This window comes from Rhinopithecus roxellana, chromosome 4 (assembly GCF_007565055.1).
Source record: "Rhinopithecus roxellana isolate Shanxi Qingling chromosome 4, ASM756505v1, whole genome shotgun sequence".
Lineage (NCBI taxonomy): Eukaryota > Metazoa > Chordata > Mammalia > Primates > Cercopithecidae > Rhinopithecus > Rhinopithecus roxellana.
This window is the reverse complement of record NC_044552.1, coordinates 32,595,929-32,615,034: the sequence shown is the minus strand read 5'-3', so window position 1 is coordinate 32,615,034 and position 19,106 is coordinate 32,595,929. Positions and strand designations below refer to the sequence as shown.

Genomic DNA, 19,106 nt, shown 5'->3' with positions numbered 1-19,106 from the left:
GCCTGTAGTCCCGGCCACTTGGGAGGCTGAGGCAGGAGAATGGCGTGAACCTGGGAGGCAGAGCTTGCAGTGAGCCGAGATCACACCACTGCACTCCAGCCTGGACGATAGAGCAAGATCCCATCTCAAAAAAAAAAAAAAAAAAAAGATTTGCTCATTAATTCTGCTGCTTTTCTCTTCTCTAATTTTTAATGTTATTTTTATTGGCTCTAATCTGCTTTCCTTAAATTTCGTGTGTATGTATGCTTATGAGTGAGTATATACTTTAACTCTTAAGTGGAATGTTTAGTTTCTTTGATGCATGTAAGGGCTAAGAATGTACCATTTTGGCCATATCACAGAAGCTTTGGTAACTCGTTTATTTTCATTATGTCCTAATTAGGAATCACTGACTTCATTTTAATGTAAACTTTCCAGTATTATTGCTTATAATCAGAGAATAAGACCCCAGGATTTTTTGCTTTCAGGAATTTAATCAAGGTCCTCTTTTACCATTGAATATAATTAATTCTTATAAATGTTTCTTGTACTCTAGAAATAATTTCTTTTTTTTTTTTTTTTTGAGACGGGGTGTTGCTCTGTCGCCCAGGCTGGAGTGCAGTGGCCAGATCTCAGCTCACTGCAAGCTCCGCCTCCCGGGTTTACGCCATTCTCCTGCCTCAGCCTCCCAGGTAGCTGGGACTACAGGCGCCCACCACCTCGCCCGGCTAGTTTTTTGTATTTTTTAATAGAGACGGGGTTTCACCATGTTAGCCAGGATGGTCTCGATCTGCTGACCTCATGACCCGCCCGTCTCGGCCTCCCAAAGTGCTGGGATTACAGACTTGAGCCACCACACCCGGCCTCTAGAAATAATTTCATATTCTTTGTTTATACTGAAGAAAGTTCAAAGTAGTTATTCAACCTGAAAAATAATATCATGCAAAATTTCTATATAATTACTAATTTATGCCTACTCAGGATTGCCTCTATAATTTACAGGGCCCAGTGCAAAATGAAAAATGTGGGGCCCCTTGTTAAAAAAAAATTATTAAGAATCTGAAGACGGCAACAGCAGAGCATTAACACAAGGCCCTGTGTGCACACCCAAGAAGCTGGCCCTATGCCTACCAGGGGTAGCCACAATCTCAAATTACAATATTATTTTTGTTAATTTGACAGCATGTGCCACAATCTCAAATTTTCCACTGAAAATACTAATGGATTTGCTTTATATGATTTGATGCTATTTTATTTATTGCATAACACATTATTTTAATTGTCTTCACTATGGATCATAATTTTTATCAACAAAGAATAGCTCTTTTCTGATGTGTGTGTGTGTTTTGTTTCTTTCTTGAATTCTACATTTATTGTAAGATTTCTCCCTTGGTATCTTTTTGTTGGGGTGTGTTTTTTTTATATTCTTCCTATCATTTCTCTTTGTTGAAACTTTTTATTTTAAATTGATTTTCTATTTTTCTCTAAGTTCCTCATGCACAGGTTTTAAAGAGGCAGCGATTTCTCTAAGGCTTATTATGAAAAACAGTAACCCCCTGCCCACCGACTCATCATTATCCATTCCACAGAGCAACCACTTACAATACTTTTAGCTTTGCGGGGGTGGGGGATTGAGACAGGGCCCTGGAGGCAGTGTGTATCTCAGTGACACATTTCACGAATCCTTGTACTCCTAAGAATCTCCTTCTGTTCCCTCATACATGAAGACCAGCTTTGCCCATTATTGAGTGCTTAGACCCCAGCATTTTCCTCCTCAAAATGCTGCATATGTGTTTTCATTATCTTGTAGTATTTCGGGTTGCGGGAAATCTGCAACATCTTGATTCGTCTTTTGTGAACAACCATTTTAGGTTTTGTTTGCTTCTTAGATTGCATTTAAGGTTCTCCTCTTGTCTTGGAAATTTAAAACATTTCTAGTGTCAAGTCTAATTTTTATAAGTTTTGTTTGAAATACAGTCATCAAATTCAACCTCCAAACCTAATCTCCAAACTTCAAAGAAATGGCAAGTTTTTCTTCTTATGACAGCTTGATTATTATTCCCAAGAAACTCATTTCCTGTGTAAGTTAACACGGTGGTTTCAGTCACTTGCCTGCATTGTCAAGAAACATGTAACAGATATAAAAAGAAGGAGAAACTTTGAGAGGACACAGAGAAAAAAGACAAATTTGGTAACAGGGACATCTACCTTTATCTAAACTACGCATTTTCTTTTAATAGCAGTAATACTAATAATTGAATTTATGAAACATTGATTTACTGGGAGAAGGAAGGAAACTTTTACCTTCAGAGGCAACACTTCTCTATTGATGCCATAAAATATTGCCATAGCAAGTGTCCAAGACAGGAGACCAGCCACATTCCCACAGACTTTTTTGGCACTTTCAAAAGTATAATCATCCATATTAAAATATGGCTGTAGTAGCTCAACAGTCTCTTCATTTATAGTGTCCTTAGGGAACTGCTGAAGGCTCCACAGGAATCCTGTTGCACTCATCAACTGAAAAATAGTATTATAACCTGTAAGTTCTGGAAGAAAATAAATACTTTCTTCCTGAGTTAATATGTACTTCTAAATTGAATTTTCTCAAAGAAGTAACAGTTGATTTGCTCTAAATATACAAATTGAGACTATTGGCAGTAGCCAACCTAAATCTGTAAATCACAAATTGTCTTCTGGATTCCATGTGGAAAGAGTAAAGAAGAAAAGCTATGTAAGTTTTCTTTCTGGTAAGTGCATCTGAATGCCACCAACCACACAAGCCCCGTTTTGAAGATTGGTCTGGGTTGACACCAAGGCTGTGCCAATACTAGGCACCGGTTCTGGACAGATGTCATAAAAAGAAGGCATTCAGCTTTAAATCTATCTCCCTTTACATTTTATGTGATGCAGTTTAAGATAAACTTTTCAATACACAATGATCAATTATTGTCTGCCAGTTTGTCTGGTCTATATTGAGTGTCCTGGGCTGAGGATGCCTGATGCAGCTCATAGGATTGACAAAGATAGACTTGACTTACCTTTAATGACTCTCCCCATGATGGCTTGCAGCAAGGTTTTTCTGGATCCATAGTAACAGGGTCAATTTTCTTTTGAAATAGTAACAGAACACAGTCCATGATTCTCATAATAAGATGTGGTGGTTTTGCAAGTTTCCTGACTGTGGCAATATCATTTGGCTTGATAGTCTATATTTGGGATTAGGGATCAATATTTTGTTTGTTGAGTGGTATTAATAGCTACACAGAAATCTAATACTTTTAAATAATTAAGATAGAAAACTTTAAAGCATATTTTCTCTCCAGTTCCAAGATTTTTGCTTAGTGGCTCTTTCATTGTTATTTTGGTATTTCTGTTTGTTTATTTGTATGTATTCTTTTTTTCCCTTTTGCTCCCAATGAATTGGTTTAAAATATCACTACCAGGCATTGCCATCACAGACCTCTGTTAATAAGTCCCATTGATATGTAACATTTAGATAACCTGCATCTTCAAAGCACAGGGTCTATATTAGGTGTGGAGATTAAGAGCGGATACAAAGCCCTGAATATCAGAAACCTCACCTTCAGCCTTCATTTTGAGGGCTTCCCTGTCTATGGCGGGGGGAGGAATTAGAAGGAGACAAGAGAAATTACTGTAATATATGGCTCATAAAAATATTTTTGAAAATTTCTATCCATTGGCTGGGTTTCGATTAAGACATTGCCTGACCATCAAGGCAAGAACTGGGAGACCATATGATCAATAACATGTTCTAAGACTCCTTTGGTTCGGTGATCTCTCCCTTTTGTATGTTATAGTAAGACCCATAAAGGAAGTAGGGGTGCAGAATGTGTCCTGGTCATTGTGAACATTTTATTAAATTATTATCATAGATTTATTTATTCATTTAACAATTGCAGGCATTCTCCCATATAAAACAAAACAAACAAAAATAGTCTTGTCCTCATAACCTCCTGAAAAATGGCAAAGAAAATACAATTAACCTACATAAGGATTTCTGCCATGACAGAAGCATGTGAGTGACAGGAAAACAAAGGAAGGCCTTGAAGAAGAACTGAAAACTTTCCAGGAGGAGTGAGGTCTGGGCCCAGATTTGAAGATTGACTCTAATTAGGCAAGGAAAGTTAGGAAAAGCATTCCCGGCAGAGGTGGAGGCACGTTTAAAGGTAACAGACCCTGACCATTCTTTCAGAATCCTATATATTTTTCTGGATGACTGGATCGCATTGTGTGTAGGGACAAAATGACAAGATATACAAGTTCAAGAGATAGACAGGAGCCAGGTCATCAGCAGGAACAGAAGCACTAATATTTATTGAGCACTTTCTATGTACCTAGCATTTTGTATTAATTATTTTTAATGCTCACATTGATTCTTTAAGGATCAATGAGATATTATAATCCCCACAGATACCCAAGAAAGTTAAGTAAATTTACTCCAGATCATATATACGTACATACATACATATATGTGTGTGTATTAGCAGTGTGTACGTATATACACGTGTGTCTATAAGTGTGTATATATCCATATATATGTGTGTGTGTGTATATGTACGTATATACACGTGTGTATATAAGTGTGTATATATCCATATATGTTTATGTGTGTATATGTGTGTGTGTGTGTGTATTATACATAGAGGTTGAATGCAAGTCTGCCTGCCTCCAAAGCTGTGCACCTTTTGCCTCACAGCTGTGGATGCCTAGCTCAGGACTTTATCCTAAGAGCAGTGGGAACCACAGGAAGATTTTAAAAGGGGGCATGACATAATCTGGAAGGGATGGTGCAGATCTGTGTAATCTGAATTTCTCATAGTTTAGGCCACTAAACACTAGCATTATTTCTCAGTTCTCATGGAAGGCCAATTTGTGGGATGAAAATAATATAAAAGGTGAGGACTTTAAAAAAATTAAAACTTAGAAAACTGAATTGACACATTTGTTTCCAGACTCAGAGATTACCAATCACATTAAGAATTCAATTCAGTTTTCTGATGAGCGAATTTCATGTAATGAAACATGATGCCTTCTAGGACTTGTGTCGGAAGGGGTAACAATGCACTGCTCACATTCAGGGCTGCTTCTGCTTCTTCCAGTGCAGGTTTGGCTGCCTCGAGCTTGCTTTCAGCTTTTACTTTTTCACTATCAATTTCATCCACAATTTTTTGGGCTTTGTCTTTTACCTCCTGTACTTCGTTTTTAATTTTGGCTGAAGCCTGAGCGCTTACTGTGACTTCTGCTAATACCTGTTAAGTTGAGCAAACACATGAAAGCAAATAGAAACCTTTCAAGCAAAATTTATAGATTTGAATAGTGAGCAAATATTTATTCAACATAATATAAACACGAATAAGAACAAATTTATTTCCTATCTAAATTGTCTATATTTTAAGGTGTATTAAAGTAAATTCCTTTGAGCAGTTCCTCGCAGTTTTCCATTTTCTAAGCTTTCCTTAGGCTTAGAATATATATAAATAAATATTTAAAGCTTTCAGAAGAAATAGTATTTTCACTCTACAAATTTGTAGAAAATTAAAACAATTCAAGGAAGTATCATAGAATAAGGGCAAAAACCCCTATTAAGCCTTGTATAATAACAATAGAAGTAGCTAATGTTTACTGAGTGCTTACCACATATGCCAGGACTATGCCAGTGCCTCCCCTATGTTTAGTTCACTCATTTCAGTAACTGGCTAGGATCAAGACTGAAGTATTTATTCTTAACTGACTCTTGGTGACTGGAAGCTGAAAATCTGAGGCTAGAAGGCTGTATAATAGATTTTAAAAAGGCAGCATATAGGCCGGGCACCGTGGCTCACACCTGTAATCCCAGCACTTTAGGAGGCCGAGGCAGGTAGATCACAGAGTCAAGAGATCGAGACCATCCTGGCCAACATGGTGAAACCCCGTCTCTACTAAAAATACAAAAATGAGGCAGGAGAATCGCTTGAACCCGGGAGGTGGAGGTTGCAGCGAGCTGAGATTGTGCCACTGCACTCCAGCCTGGACAACAGAGCAAGACTCCATCTCAAAAAAAAAAAGAGAGAAAAAGCAGCACACACATATACCTATCTCCTTGAGAGGAGTATGGATTTTTCCTCTGTCTTTTTTTTAAAAAAAAGAAACTCCACCAACTCTTCCTCTTATTCTTTGCCCTCCTTGACACATATAAGTGAGATTTGGGCCATCCCAGAAACCTGGAACATACAGGGACCTTAAACAGAAGAACAAATATAACTCATAGTCAAGCAGAAATTTCATAAACAGATGAAAAAGAATAAGAGAGACAAACAGAGTGAGAGAAGAAATAATAGTTTTAGGCCAAGTAGCAAAATTAATAGTTCAGATATACGCTGGTATAAGTTAAACAAAAATGTCTAAGTCTTTGTGAACTCTATCTTACCAGGAATTGTCCATAGGTTTATACCCTCCTTGTTCTTTAATACCATTTTAAAATAATGCATTTTAATATGGAAAAATATTCCTCATCAGTGATAAAATAAATGCAAACTCACTTCATCTGCTTTTACGGAAGCCACTGCCAACTCCTTCTCCTTGACTGCAAGATCCTGAGAGAGTTTAGCAACAGATTCACTTGCCTCCATTAGTTTATCAAGACCTTTACAAATACACACATATATACTTTTGCTGAGTATAGGTATATGCCTTCATCAAATATTTATTTAATATTTACTATTTATAAGGTACTGTACATGTAATATAACAAACACAAAATTGTATTTGTAGACAAAAGCTTTAAAAACATATACATCTTAAGAGCAACAATATTGACTATATTTCTGAGTTTCAACAGGAAGGCAAAGAAAACAGCTCTGACTGAAGAATATCACATAGCTACATTTAAGGGAAGGTCACAATGTCCTATTGAATAAGATTAGTTCAGCCAAGATACTTATTTGACAAATTTATGCTCTCTTTGGCTTTGTAAACAGTTTTTGCTATCATTTTTTGCCTTTGAATCATATTGCAGCTGAGGTGGCAAATGAGATAGAAAATACATTAACATTTTTGTGGTTCTCTTTGCTATAAAAATGAAAATATGAAAATTTATGTAACAGACTTTGCAACTTTTAGCTGTGTAGAGAAAAAGAACTGGTTAACTGAATGGCTCATATTCCAATGGGTTCTAGGTACTGGGATGTTGGTAAATATTTAAATCTGGGTCACTCGGAGAAGGGGAAGCCCTCATTTTATATTGTCCAATTTCTGTAGTGTAAACACTCTCACCAAGGCTGATTTCAAGCTACCAAAAGATTCTCAGTACCACACTATTATGCAATATTCCTACCACACAGACAGAAGTAAATAACCTCAAGAACATTAATATAAGAAAGTAGAGTAGGCTAGGGTGTGGTGGCTCACCCCTGTAATCCCAGCACTTTGGGAGGCCGAGGTGGGTGGATCACCTGAGGTCAGCTGGAAACCAGCCTGGCCAACATGGCAAAACCCTGTCTCTACTAAAAATACAAAATAAGCTGGGCGTGGTGGTGCATGCCTGTAATCCCAGCTACTTGGGAGGCTGAAGCAGGAGAATCACTTGAACCTGGGAGGCAGAGGTTGCAGTGAACAGAGATCACGCCATTGCACTCCAGCCTGGGCAACAGAGCAAAACTGTCTCAAAGGAAAAAAAAAAAGAGTAAAACTAAGAAGCGATGAGTTTGAGCATTTATTGTCTTTATTTTAAATCCAATTTGTTTAATTGTAAGTATACATGAGTTAATTTTTAATAAAAGTTCCTTTTAACAAGCAGATCACAAAATTCCTAAAAATTTAACATTGTGCTCTCAAAAGCCACTATGAGTTGGCTCCAGCACACTACTGATCTAAAGCAGCATATAGGAAAGCTGCAAGAAGATGAATCATGAGAAAACCGCAGAAGAAGTCTTCTTTTACAGTCTTCTCTCATTGCTATGACTTCACAGACCTTGGCGCTCAGTTATGCTATGTGACCCAGTGGTTTTTGTTTTGTTTTTTTCTTGAGACAGGGTCCCACTTTGTCACCTAGGCTGGAGTGTAGTGGTGCAATCTCAGCTCACTGCAGCCTTGACCTCCTGGGCTCAAGTGATCCTCCCACCTCAGCCTCCCAAGTAGCTGGGTGTACAGGCATGCGCCACCACGATGCCTGACTAATTTTTATATTTTTGTAGAGACAGGGTTTCACCATGTTGCCCAGGCTGCTCTTGAACTCCTGGGCTCAAGTGATCCGCTCGTCTATGGCCTCTCAAAGTACTGGAATTAGAGGCGAGAGCCACCACACCCAGCCCCTCAAGTTTTATTTAGAACTTGTAAAATAAGAACTAAGGTGCTTTAGATTGTTTGGGCCACGTACTTTCTGGACATATAATCTGTTCCAATGTTTACTTTTGCTAGTTATACTACATATACCAGACACTTGGAAAACTCTTGCTTAGGTACACAATCTCTTTTTGTTTTTATTTGTTTTTGTTTCTATTTTGCCTTTTTCTTTATTAGCAATGTAGGGAACATTAACATGGCAATGTTTATACAAATCAAGGCAAATCAAAGTGAAACCAAAAACTGAAATTGTTGTTCATTCCCAAAAGCTGGCTTGTCCCCATCTGCCAGCAATGGCTCAGTGACTCAGCACAGGGGACCCAGAGTTGAAAGAGCCAGGAGAAATGGTTCTACAGAGAAAATGGGCCACTTCTGTTTAGATTTTCTTCTGTTCAGAGTTTCCTGACAGGTCAAAAAACCCTCAAGGGCATCCTTTAAAATTGTCTACTACTAACAAAGTGAGTATTTCATTTTCAAACAAAATGTCCACCAAACAAAATACTGAGATCCCTATCAAACAAACCCTATTTCCATTCCATCCCATTCCATTCCATTCCTCTTACCAATATTCATACGTTCAGCTTGTTCATTAATGAATTTCACCTTTTCAGCATAAATGTTTTTATAACCATTTATAAATGAGAGGTACGATTTGGGAGTCACATGTGCTCTTCGACGGTATCTGAAAGCCAACATTAAAAGGACCATTTCAATCACTGTGGATACACCCATAAAATGACACCTTTCCCAAGGGAAATCAGTGTGATCCTGTAGAGTGATTCACTCGCAGGAAGACAGGATTTGAGCATGGTTTCCCAGAGGTGAAGTGGAAAGAGGGCTAAATCTGTCTGACTGTTTTGACCCTGAGAGGGTCTTTGACTTCACCCTTAACTCCAACTCTGTTTCCTCATCTGGAAAACTGAGAAAAGAATATCTGCTCTACTTCTCCCAGAATTTTGTGAAGATCAAATAAAATCGCATACATTAACACCCTATGTGAAAGTTGGTGTCAACAGTGCAAAACTTTAAGGTTCTGGACAAATATTAGGGATAAGTGGTTGAAATGAATTTGTGGTGTGATCCATTTTCATTCAAGTGATATTTGCTACAGTCTCTTCACTGCTGGATCAGCTGGGTGGGTTTACAGAAGCAAAAACCAATGTCTCCCCAGTTCACTGGATTGGCCTTGAAATCAAGGCAACCGCACTTGATCCAGATGTCCAGTTTATTGTGGGCTTTATTACAAAAGGTATAATTTTATACAGAAGAAGCTCAAGCGAAAAAAGGGCTCTTCACGTACTATAAAATTATTTAACCTTTTATATTAATTTAAACTTTTGTAGTTTTGAAGATTTTTAATGTTTTTAAGTTTTTTTTAAAGATCTTGGGCATATATGTGACTATCATTAAAGTGTTACAAAAATATTACATTCAGAATAAACTTCAACAACCTAAGAACATATAAAAAATTGAAAAATATACCCAAATTTTCAAAGAAACAGATTTTTTGTAGCTGCACAAAGGTAAAAGTTTATCTCCACAGATGACATTAGCAGGAGGAGTTCAAATAGAAAGAAAATCTTCTTAACAGTAAGAATTAATACACACTGATTTGCCAAGAGAATTTGGGAGATATTATCTGGAATTATTTAAAAGGGTGGTCTGGGAATGGTTTTAAGTAAAGAAAAAGGTATGGAATAAACAAACTTTTGTGAAGCAGGAACCTCAAAGAACAGGAATTTCAAAGCAGGAATTTCAAAGAACGGGCATGGAACTTCTCACCAACCTGTTGATAGCAAAGTCAACAAACATTAGAAACACAGAGGGGTTATAAGTCAGCCAGAGAGAATCAATGAAAGTGTTACCCGAACTCTCTATGCAGAAAAACAGGCCTAGCCTTTCTGGGGATCCATGCTGGCCCATTTGTCAGTCTTATACAGTGACTGTTATGCTTTGCGGGGAAAAAAGCTGTGTTTTTGCATAGTTGACACCAGCTTTCACATAATGAACACGTCATTGCTACTTTTAGTGAGTGGTTTTCCCGTAGTCAGTTAATATTTTGTTTCATAGTTATCTGGCATAGAAACATTGGTAAGACTGAGTAATGCAAATAGAAATTCTAAATACTCCCTCAACATAAGGCAATAAAGAAACATTAGAAACAGTGTACTTCTTTAATCAAAATAAATAATGCATTTGAATAAGAAACTAATTTTAAACAGTGGTGATGAATTAGCTAAGTCATTTTCAAAACAAAATTAAGCAGATGAAATAAAGCAATTCATTAAGTATCTGTTACTTTGAGGTTTGGAGGATAAAAAGGTATTTAAGTGTGGATACTAGTTCGTTTTTAAATCTTGTTTCCTTGCCATCTCTTCATATATAATCACTAGAAAATCAAAGGAAGAAAGATCTAAAAATGCAGCTAGGACCTCATGCTCAATCAATAGGAAGAGTCTTCTGCTGGATGTTACAATGCATTCCTCTTGGGAGTACATGCTGTGGTTCCATAGCGATGCTGCTCATGTAATATCACTTACCTTTGGAAATAACTTTCACAGCTCTCTGAAACCATGTCATGAAACAGGCCCATTGTTTCTACAACTTGTCTTTTAATTTCACTAGAGCAGACAATATTATAGTCTGAAAGGAAGTAGGAGGCCACAGCAGTCAGAGCCTCCCTCGGCCAGCGGCTGAACCAGTCCATAGTGCAACCTGATATCAAGCCAGGAAATTTCAAAGAACGGGCACGGAACTTCTCACCAACCTATTGATAGCAAAGTCAACAAACATTAGAAACACGGAGGGGTTATAAGTCAGCCAGAGACAGATTTCTGCAGTCTGACCCAACAGAGTGACATCACCAATTTGAAAATGAATCTTCTTGGGCCGCAATCATATATAAATTGAATGTTCCGATGAAGGGAGGAAATACACTCTACACTCTTCCCTGTCCTGGGACTACATCTACATTATTGCATTCAATTCTAGGAACTCTCCTTTAAGATGAAACTGATAAACTAGAACACTTTGAGAGAGAGCGCCAGGACAGCAAAAGGCATGAACACTGGGACAAGTGAGAACAGCTGCAGGAACAGATGTTTGGTCTAAAAAAGAAACAACTTAGACAGCCTTGCAAAAACCTTCTCCAAACATCTGAAAAACTTTACATGGAAGAGGGATTGGGTTCATTGTATAGGGCAGAATTAGAATCAGAAAATTACAGAGACAAAATTCTATTGATTATAAATAAGAGCCTTTTGGCAATTAGACTATCCAAGAATGAAGCAGGCTGCCTTATAAATTAGTGAGAGTCCCCAGAGCAGAGCTGTCAATAGAACTTTAAGTGATAATAAAAATGCTTTATATGGGCTGGGCATGGTGGCTCACGCCTGTAATCCCAGCTCTTTGGGAGGCCGAGGTGGGTGGATCATGAGGTCAGGAGATCGAGACCATCCTAGCTAACACGGTGAAACTCTGTCTCTACTAAAAATACAAAAAATTAGCCAGGCGTGGTGGCGGGCGCCTGTAGTCCCAGCTACACGGGCGGCTGAGGCAGGAGAATGGCATGAACCCGGGAGGCAGAGCTTGCAGTGAGTGGAGATTGTACCACTGCACTCCAGCCTGGGCAACAGAGCAAGACTCCATCTCAAAAAAAAAAAAATGCTTTATATATACGCTTTCCAGTGTGGTAGCTATTAGCCACACAGGACTACTAAGCACTAGGAATGGAGCAAAGCCAGGCGTGGTGGCTCATGCCTGTAATCCCAGCACTTTGGGAGGCCCAGGCGGGTGAATCCCTTGAGTTCAGGAATTGCAGACCAGCCCGGGCAACATGGCAAAACCCCGTGTCTACAAAAAATACAAAAATTAACTGGGCATGGTGGCACATGCTTGCAGTCCCAGCTACTTGGGAGTCTAAGGTGAGAGGGTGGCTTGAGCCTGGGAGGCTGACGCTGCAGTGAGCCATGATCATGCCACTGCACTTCAGCCTAGGCAGCAGAGCAAGACCCTGTATCAAAAATAAACCAATTGCATTGGGAGTTATACCTGATGTAAATGACGAGTTGATGGGTGCTGACGAGTTGATGGGTGCAGCACACCAACATGGCACAAGTATACATACGTAACAAACCTGCACGTTATGCACATGTACCCTAGAACTTAAAGTATAATAATAATAATAATAAATTTTAAAAAATGGCCGGGCGCGGTGGCTCAAACCTGTAATCCCAGCACTTTGGGAGGCTGAGGCGGGCGGATCACAAGGTCAGGAGATCGAGACCATCCTGGCTAACACGGTGAAACCCCGTCTCTACTAAAAAATACAAAAAACTAGCCGGGCGTGGTGGCGGGCGCCTGTAGCCCCAGCTACTCGGGAGGCTGAGGCAGGAGAATGGCGTGAACCTGGGAGGCGGAGCTTGCAGTGAGCTGAGATCTGGCCAGTGAACTCCAACTTGGGTGACAGAGCGAGACTCCGTCTCAAAAAAAAATAAAAAAATAAAAATAAATAAAAAAATAAAAATAAATAAAAAATAAACCAAATAGTAAGTAGAAACGGGGCTAATTAATCAAAACTTAAGTAACCATATATGCCTAATGGCTACTATATTGGGTAGCACGATGAGATAGAGATTTTCAAACCTACCTCAGGGACATTTTAGTAAAGCTGATATGTCTACATGGGAGGTGGAGCTGGACGAGGTTACATCACCAAGTCCCTTACAATTCAAACAACCCATGTCTCTAGGTAATTAATGAAAATTTCAGGTTATGCAATATTTTTTAATAATATGAATATTTTAAATTATGCTGGAAATGAGAATTTGGTCAATGGAGATTGTGCGGTACAAAAGTGTTAATTTTAATTCAATGTAAAAATATTAATTTCTAAGATCATTATCTAATCAGAGAAGGTAAACTAAGTATCTTTAAATAAGGAACTCTTTCTACGTAGATATAAATAAAAATAAAAACTCACTGGAGAAAAGCAGAGAACAACATGTAAGTTCTTCCTTGATCTTGAAATGAAGTATTCATACAAATTATCAAAGGTAGGAGGATGGCGAGGCAGTTCCCTCTTCATCACTGAAATCAGACCTTGGGTGATTTCATCCATCTCATCTCGTGCAAACAAATTGGAGATCTTTAAGGAATGGACAAGGACGTGTTCTGTATTTAAGAGTTCTCCACAGTCAATTCACTGACAAAGTCCAGTCCCTTTTTTAATTTGCACGTCATCTTATTTCATATTTTCTTTCAGCATCTCCACTGTCAAATCTGATTTGCCAGAGATTATCAAGACTGCAACTTTTTATTGAGCAGCTCGATCAAGAACTAATTGTGTTTTCTTGTGCTCCAATAGCTATCACCAAAAAGCCATCTCCACCACCACTCAATCACCTCCTTAAGATGTCCATGGGTGCCCTCCGTACTTTGACTCAGAGTCAGTCTAATCAACTCTGACTCCAAAATACTTAACTAATTTTTGCACCATTAAGCATCTGTACACCATGGTGCAGGGAAGAGTTAACACAGCAGGCTTAATCTTGAGAAGGGTGTGCTTGCAGAGTTGACCCTGGGCTGTTATCAGGGAACTTAGCTTTTGGAATGTCTCCTCCATTAGTAATTGATAAGGTTGTTTTGCAGTGCCAACTAGACTGTTTACACAAACCTTGTGATATATGGTAAACATCTATCTGCTTTCCTTCTAGGAATCTGGAACTTTGGTAGTTGTAGCTAGGCAGGAAGTGACTAATGACCAACCCTAAAGAAAACCCACTGGACTCTGAATCTCAAGTGTGCTTCCTGAACAGAAACACAGTGCATATGTTACTGCCCTTCACATTGGATGGAGAGGACATTCTGTATGGCCCCTTGGCAAAAGCATAGGAAGCTGGAACATCAGTTCCATGTTCCTGGTACATCAATTACTCCACAAGACGAGTCTTCCTCTCTACTGATCTGGCTCTGCATCCTTACTGTGTTGCTGCAATAAATCTCCACCATGAGTATAACTATATGTTGAGCATCCCTTATTCAAAACGCTTGGGACAACAGTGTTTCAGATTTCAGATTTTTTTCAGATTTTGGAATGTTTGCATTTTACTTACTGGTTGAGCACCCCCAAATCCAAAAATCTGAAATCTAACATGCTCCAATAACGAGCATGTCCTTTGAGCATCATGTCAGTGCTCAAAATGTTTCAGATTTCGGAGCATTTTGGATTCCAGATTTTTGGATTTGAGATGCTTGACCTGTATATGCTGAGTCTGGTGAGTCTTTCTAACAAAGTACTGAAGATGTGAGGGCTCATGGAAGTGCTGATACAAGCGGTTTCGGAAGTGGTGGTGCAGACATCCATTTACAACTAACAGAACTCTTTCAACCATTCTATACTCCTCACTAGTATGTAGATAGACAGACAGATACTTTGCTTCTCCTAAAATAAATTATAAGACCAAAGTGAAGATTGAAGAGACAAGTAAGGAACCATGTTCAAAATTAAACAAAGCATCTGGAGACGGGCAGCATTCATTTCACAGGAACTTCAGAAAATCTACTAAATCTCATATATTAACCATGTCTACAATCAAAAATGTACTAAACAGCCTCACTTTCAAAAGGCTGCTGCTTTTTCTATTCCAATATAATTTATATATTTACAATATGGGCTTTTTTGCTACTTTTGAGACTTACCTCCCCTGAAGATAGCAAGTTGTTAAGGTATTCTAGAAATGCCTCATCTTTTATTTCATTGTCAGTAAAGATGAAAGTGATGCCTTTTCCATCAGCACCAGCAACTTTGTACAAAGATTTTAAATCATCTGTTAGATTAGTCACATTGTAAGACCTAAGAAGAAAAGTGATAGAAAATTTTTAGGTTGAAAAATACATAGTCGGCTGGGTGCAGTGGCTCACACCTGTAATCCCAGCACTTTGGGAGGCCGAGGCGGAACATGGTGAAACCCCATCTCCACTAAAAAAATACAAAAAAATTAGCCAGGCATGTGGTGTGTGCCTATAATCCCAGCTACTTGGGAGGCTGAGGCAGGAGAATCGCCTGAACCCAGGAGGCAGAGGTTACAGTGAGCCGAGATCACACCACTGCACTCCAGCCTGGGTGACAGAGCAAGACTCCGTCTCAAAACAAACAAACAATCAAACAACAACAACAACAAAACCATAGTCATAATTTATCCCAAAACACAATAATAGCCCATGATTATTAGAGCATAATCTGTACCTGCTCATAGATACTAAGTAATGGTGCCTGCTAGAAAATACAGAGATTAGAGCTAGAGAATGATATATTACCATTCAAAACAAGTAAGTTTTGTTTAAGTTGAGAAGTGAGAATCAGGGAATTTACCAAAAGTGATCCATGAAGCGTAAGTGGGAACAGAGAAATGAACTTTTAGTCCCTGCAATCTGATTGTCCTCAGCAACAAATTCTGTCTGAGTAAATATATGTACAATATCTAAAACTCATCTGAAATTTGGATGAGTTTGGTTTGGCGAAAAAGTCACAATAAGTTATGAATAAAATTAATGATAAATTGTATATAGTGGTAATTTGTACAGCTCATTAAGTGGCTAGGTACAAAGAAAACCCACAGAAAAAGATGCATTATGCAATATGGTATAAATAATAGAAATGTTAGATGGTTACAGATTATGGAATGAAAAGATCTTGGTCTTTGTTTTTTGGTTTACTCTGTTTTGAATAATGTATGTGCTACCAGAGGTGATGAGATGTGTAAAAAGAAAGCAGACATTATCTGAAATGTTGTATGTAAATCTTCATGGGTAAGCTAATGACAAGGACTAAAAGGTAATCCTCACTGGAAAGAGGTGTTACAATGCAAGTAATAGGAAGTAGGCCATGGGTCTCACAGAAAGACTATGAGCACTGGAACCAGAAAGATCTAGTGGCCTGATGCTGTCAAAGTAATCCTCTCACTGACTGGCCAGTCTCTGAACTGATCAGTTAAAGATGTCAATTTGGCTGATTTTTTAAAGAATTAGACTGACTGTTATATATTGCACATGGAGACAGTCACCACACACCCCTTGTCCAGATCCTGACCTCTCTTGTTTCTTTCTTTCAAGTTTTCCAAAAGTGTTCTCTGTGCTTCTTCTCTTCCTAATGCAATGTGGCTTGTGTGCCCATCCACTCCACTGAAAGTTTTATCATGTTGACTATCAGCTGCCACTTTTCATGCCTTAACATTTTCAGATTTTTTTTTTTTTTTTTGAGACAGAGTTTCACTCTTCTTGCCCAGGCTGGAGTGCAAAGGCGTGATCTTGGCTCACTGCAATCTCCACCTTCAGGGTACAAGCGATTCTCCTGCCTCAGCCTCTTGAGTAGCTGGGATTACAGGTGCCTGCCACCATGCCCAGCTAATTTTTTTGGTATTTTTAGTAGAGATGGGGTTTCACCATGTTGGCCAGCTAGTCTCGAACTCCTCACCTCAGGTGATCTGCCTGCCTCGGCCTCCGAAAGTGTTGGGATTACAGACGTGAGCCAGGGCACCCAGCCAGCATTTGCAGATTAATTATCTACCTGCTTAGTTTCTGAAAACCCCTCTGGATTTCCTCCTCTCTGTCTTGCCTCTTCTTCTCACTCCCAATTGCAAGTTCCCTTTCTCTATGTTGGGAGACCACGGAGTTCTTTCCACAGCCATCTTTTCTTTCCATGATGCACCCTATTCATACTCCCCATGACCGTAAAAGGGTTCCCTCTACTGAGACGTCTATATTCCTATTGCAAGAACTAGAATCCTCTCCTGAACTCCACATCCATGAGTCTTATTATCTATGGAAACTGTTCTGCAACACCTCAGACTCAAATGTACGGAACTATAATTGTCACTTTACCCTTCAAAGCTGGTCATTTTTTTTTTTTTGAGACGGAGTCTCGCTCTGTCGCCCAGGCTGGAGTGCAGTGGCCGGATCTCAGCTCACTGCAAGCTCCGCCTCCCGGGTTTACGCCATTCTCTCGCCTCAGCCTCCCGTGTAGCTGGGACTACAGGCGCCCGCCATCTCACCCGGCTAATTTTTTGTATTTTTTTAGTAGAGACGGGGTTTCACCGTGTTAGTCAGGATGGTCTCGATCTCCTGACCTCGTGATCCGCCCGTCTTGGCCTCCCAAAGTGCTGGGATTACAGGCTTGAGCCACCACGCCCGGCCAAAGCTGGTCATTTTTTTATTTATTCAACACATCGTTTTACAGAATTGGTTAAAACTAAGCATTTAATAATGAAAATGAAAAAGACAAATATTACAGTGGTCCATTCTCAGGGAGCTTACAGCTTAGTGAAGGAGGTAGAAATGTATGTGAACAAGTACTTTTTTTAATGCAGTGTGGTAAGTACAGTCATGCATTGCTTAACAATGGGGATACATTATGATAAATGCATCCTTAAGAAATATTGTCACTGTGGCCGGGCCTGGTGGCTCACGCCTGTAATCCCAGCACTTTGGGAGGCTGAGGCGGGTGGATCACAAGGTCAGGAGTTCAAGACTATCCTGGCCAGTCTGGTGAAACCCTGTCTCTACCAATAATACAAAAATTAGCCAGGCATGGTGGTAGGCACCTGTAATCCCAGCTACTCGGGAGGCTGAGGCAGATAACTGCTTGACCCTGGGAGGTGGAGATTGCAGTGAGCAGAGATCGCACCACTGCACTCCAGCCTGTGTGACAGAGTGAGACTTCTTCTCAAAAAACAAACAAACAAACAAAAAGAAAACATTGTAATTGTGGGAACATAATATAGTTTGGATGTTTGTCCCCTCCAAATCTCGTGTTGAAATGTAACCCCCAATGTTGGAGGTGGGGCTTGGTGGAAGGTGTTTGGGTCATGGAGGCAGATCCCTTATGAGTGGCTTAGCACCATCCCCTTGGTAATGAGTGAGTTCTAACTCTGAGTTCATATAAGATCTGGTTGTTTAAAGGAGTCTGGGACCTGCCCCCTGACTCTCCCACTCCAGCTATCATGATATGACCACCTGCTGCCCTTTTGCCTCCCACCATGATTGAAAGCTTCCTGAGACCCTCACCAGAAGCAGGTGCCAGCACCACACTTCCTGTACAGCCTGCAGAAACCTGAACCAAAACAAACCTGTTTTTAAATAAATTACACAGTCTCAGGTATTCATAACAATGCAAAAACTGACTGATACAAAACAGCACAGAGTATACCTACACACACCTAGGCTATATGGAATGGCCTATTGCTCCTAAGCTACAAACCTGAACAACATGCTATTGCACTGAATACTGTAGGCAATTCTAATGCAATTGTCCATATTTGTGTATCTACCTAAACATAGAAAATGTACAGTAAGAATACAGTATAAAAGATTTTTAAAATGCTACTCCTGTATAGGGTAGCTCCATTATAATCTCATGGGACCACCATCATATACATTGTCTGTTGTTGACCAAAATGTCCTTATGGGGCACACAACTGTACCACTAGAGAATTCAAGAGTGTCACGCTGGCCTTCCTGTTCTTTCCTCCTCTTCCTGCATATTGGGTCAGTTACTAAGTCCTATTAATCCTGCATACTTTAAACTGTCCCTGCTGAGTCTTCCTCTCTATTCCCACTTTATCTGCTGTTATAAAATGTATCCAGAATTTGTTGTAATCAAGTGTGGTAAGACACAAAGACACAGGAACGACTGTCATGAAGGAAGATGTTTATACTCAAGGAACCCTAGAAACAGGAGGGGGCTTGACATGCTAGGTAGGGTGACATGGGGAAACACCAGAGTCAAT

At 39.4% G+C, this 19,106-nt stretch overlaps 1 protein-coding gene across 3 annotated transcripts in view; it reads right to left on the bottom strand.

The window, feature by feature from the left end:
• DNAH8 (dynein axonemal heavy chain 8) overlaps nucleotides 1-19,106 on the bottom strand; it is a 332,681-nt gene that overhangs the window by 112,642 nt on the left and 200,933 nt on the right. For all 3 annotated transcript variants that reach the window (XM_010389720.2, XM_030929346.1, XM_010389721.2), the window contains 8 exons: nucleotides 15,022-15,175; nucleotides 13,304-13,468; nucleotides 10,863-11,089; nucleotides 8,886-9,004; nucleotides 6,522-6,625; nucleotides 5,076-5,252; nucleotides 3,021-3,188; nucleotides 2,284-2,499 (listed from right to left, as the gene is read on the bottom strand). In XM_010389720.2, coding sequence (XP_010388022.2) covers nucleotides 2,284-2,499; nucleotides 3,021-3,188; nucleotides 5,076-5,252; nucleotides 6,522-6,625; nucleotides 8,886-9,004; nucleotides 10,863-11,089; nucleotides 13,304-13,468; nucleotides 15,022-15,175 — 1,330 coding nt within the window. The remainder of the gene's footprint in view (nucleotides 1-2,283; nucleotides 2,500-3,020; nucleotides 3,189-5,075; nucleotides 5,253-6,521; nucleotides 6,626-8,885; nucleotides 9,005-10,862; nucleotides 11,090-13,303; nucleotides 13,469-15,021; nucleotides 15,176-19,106) is intronic.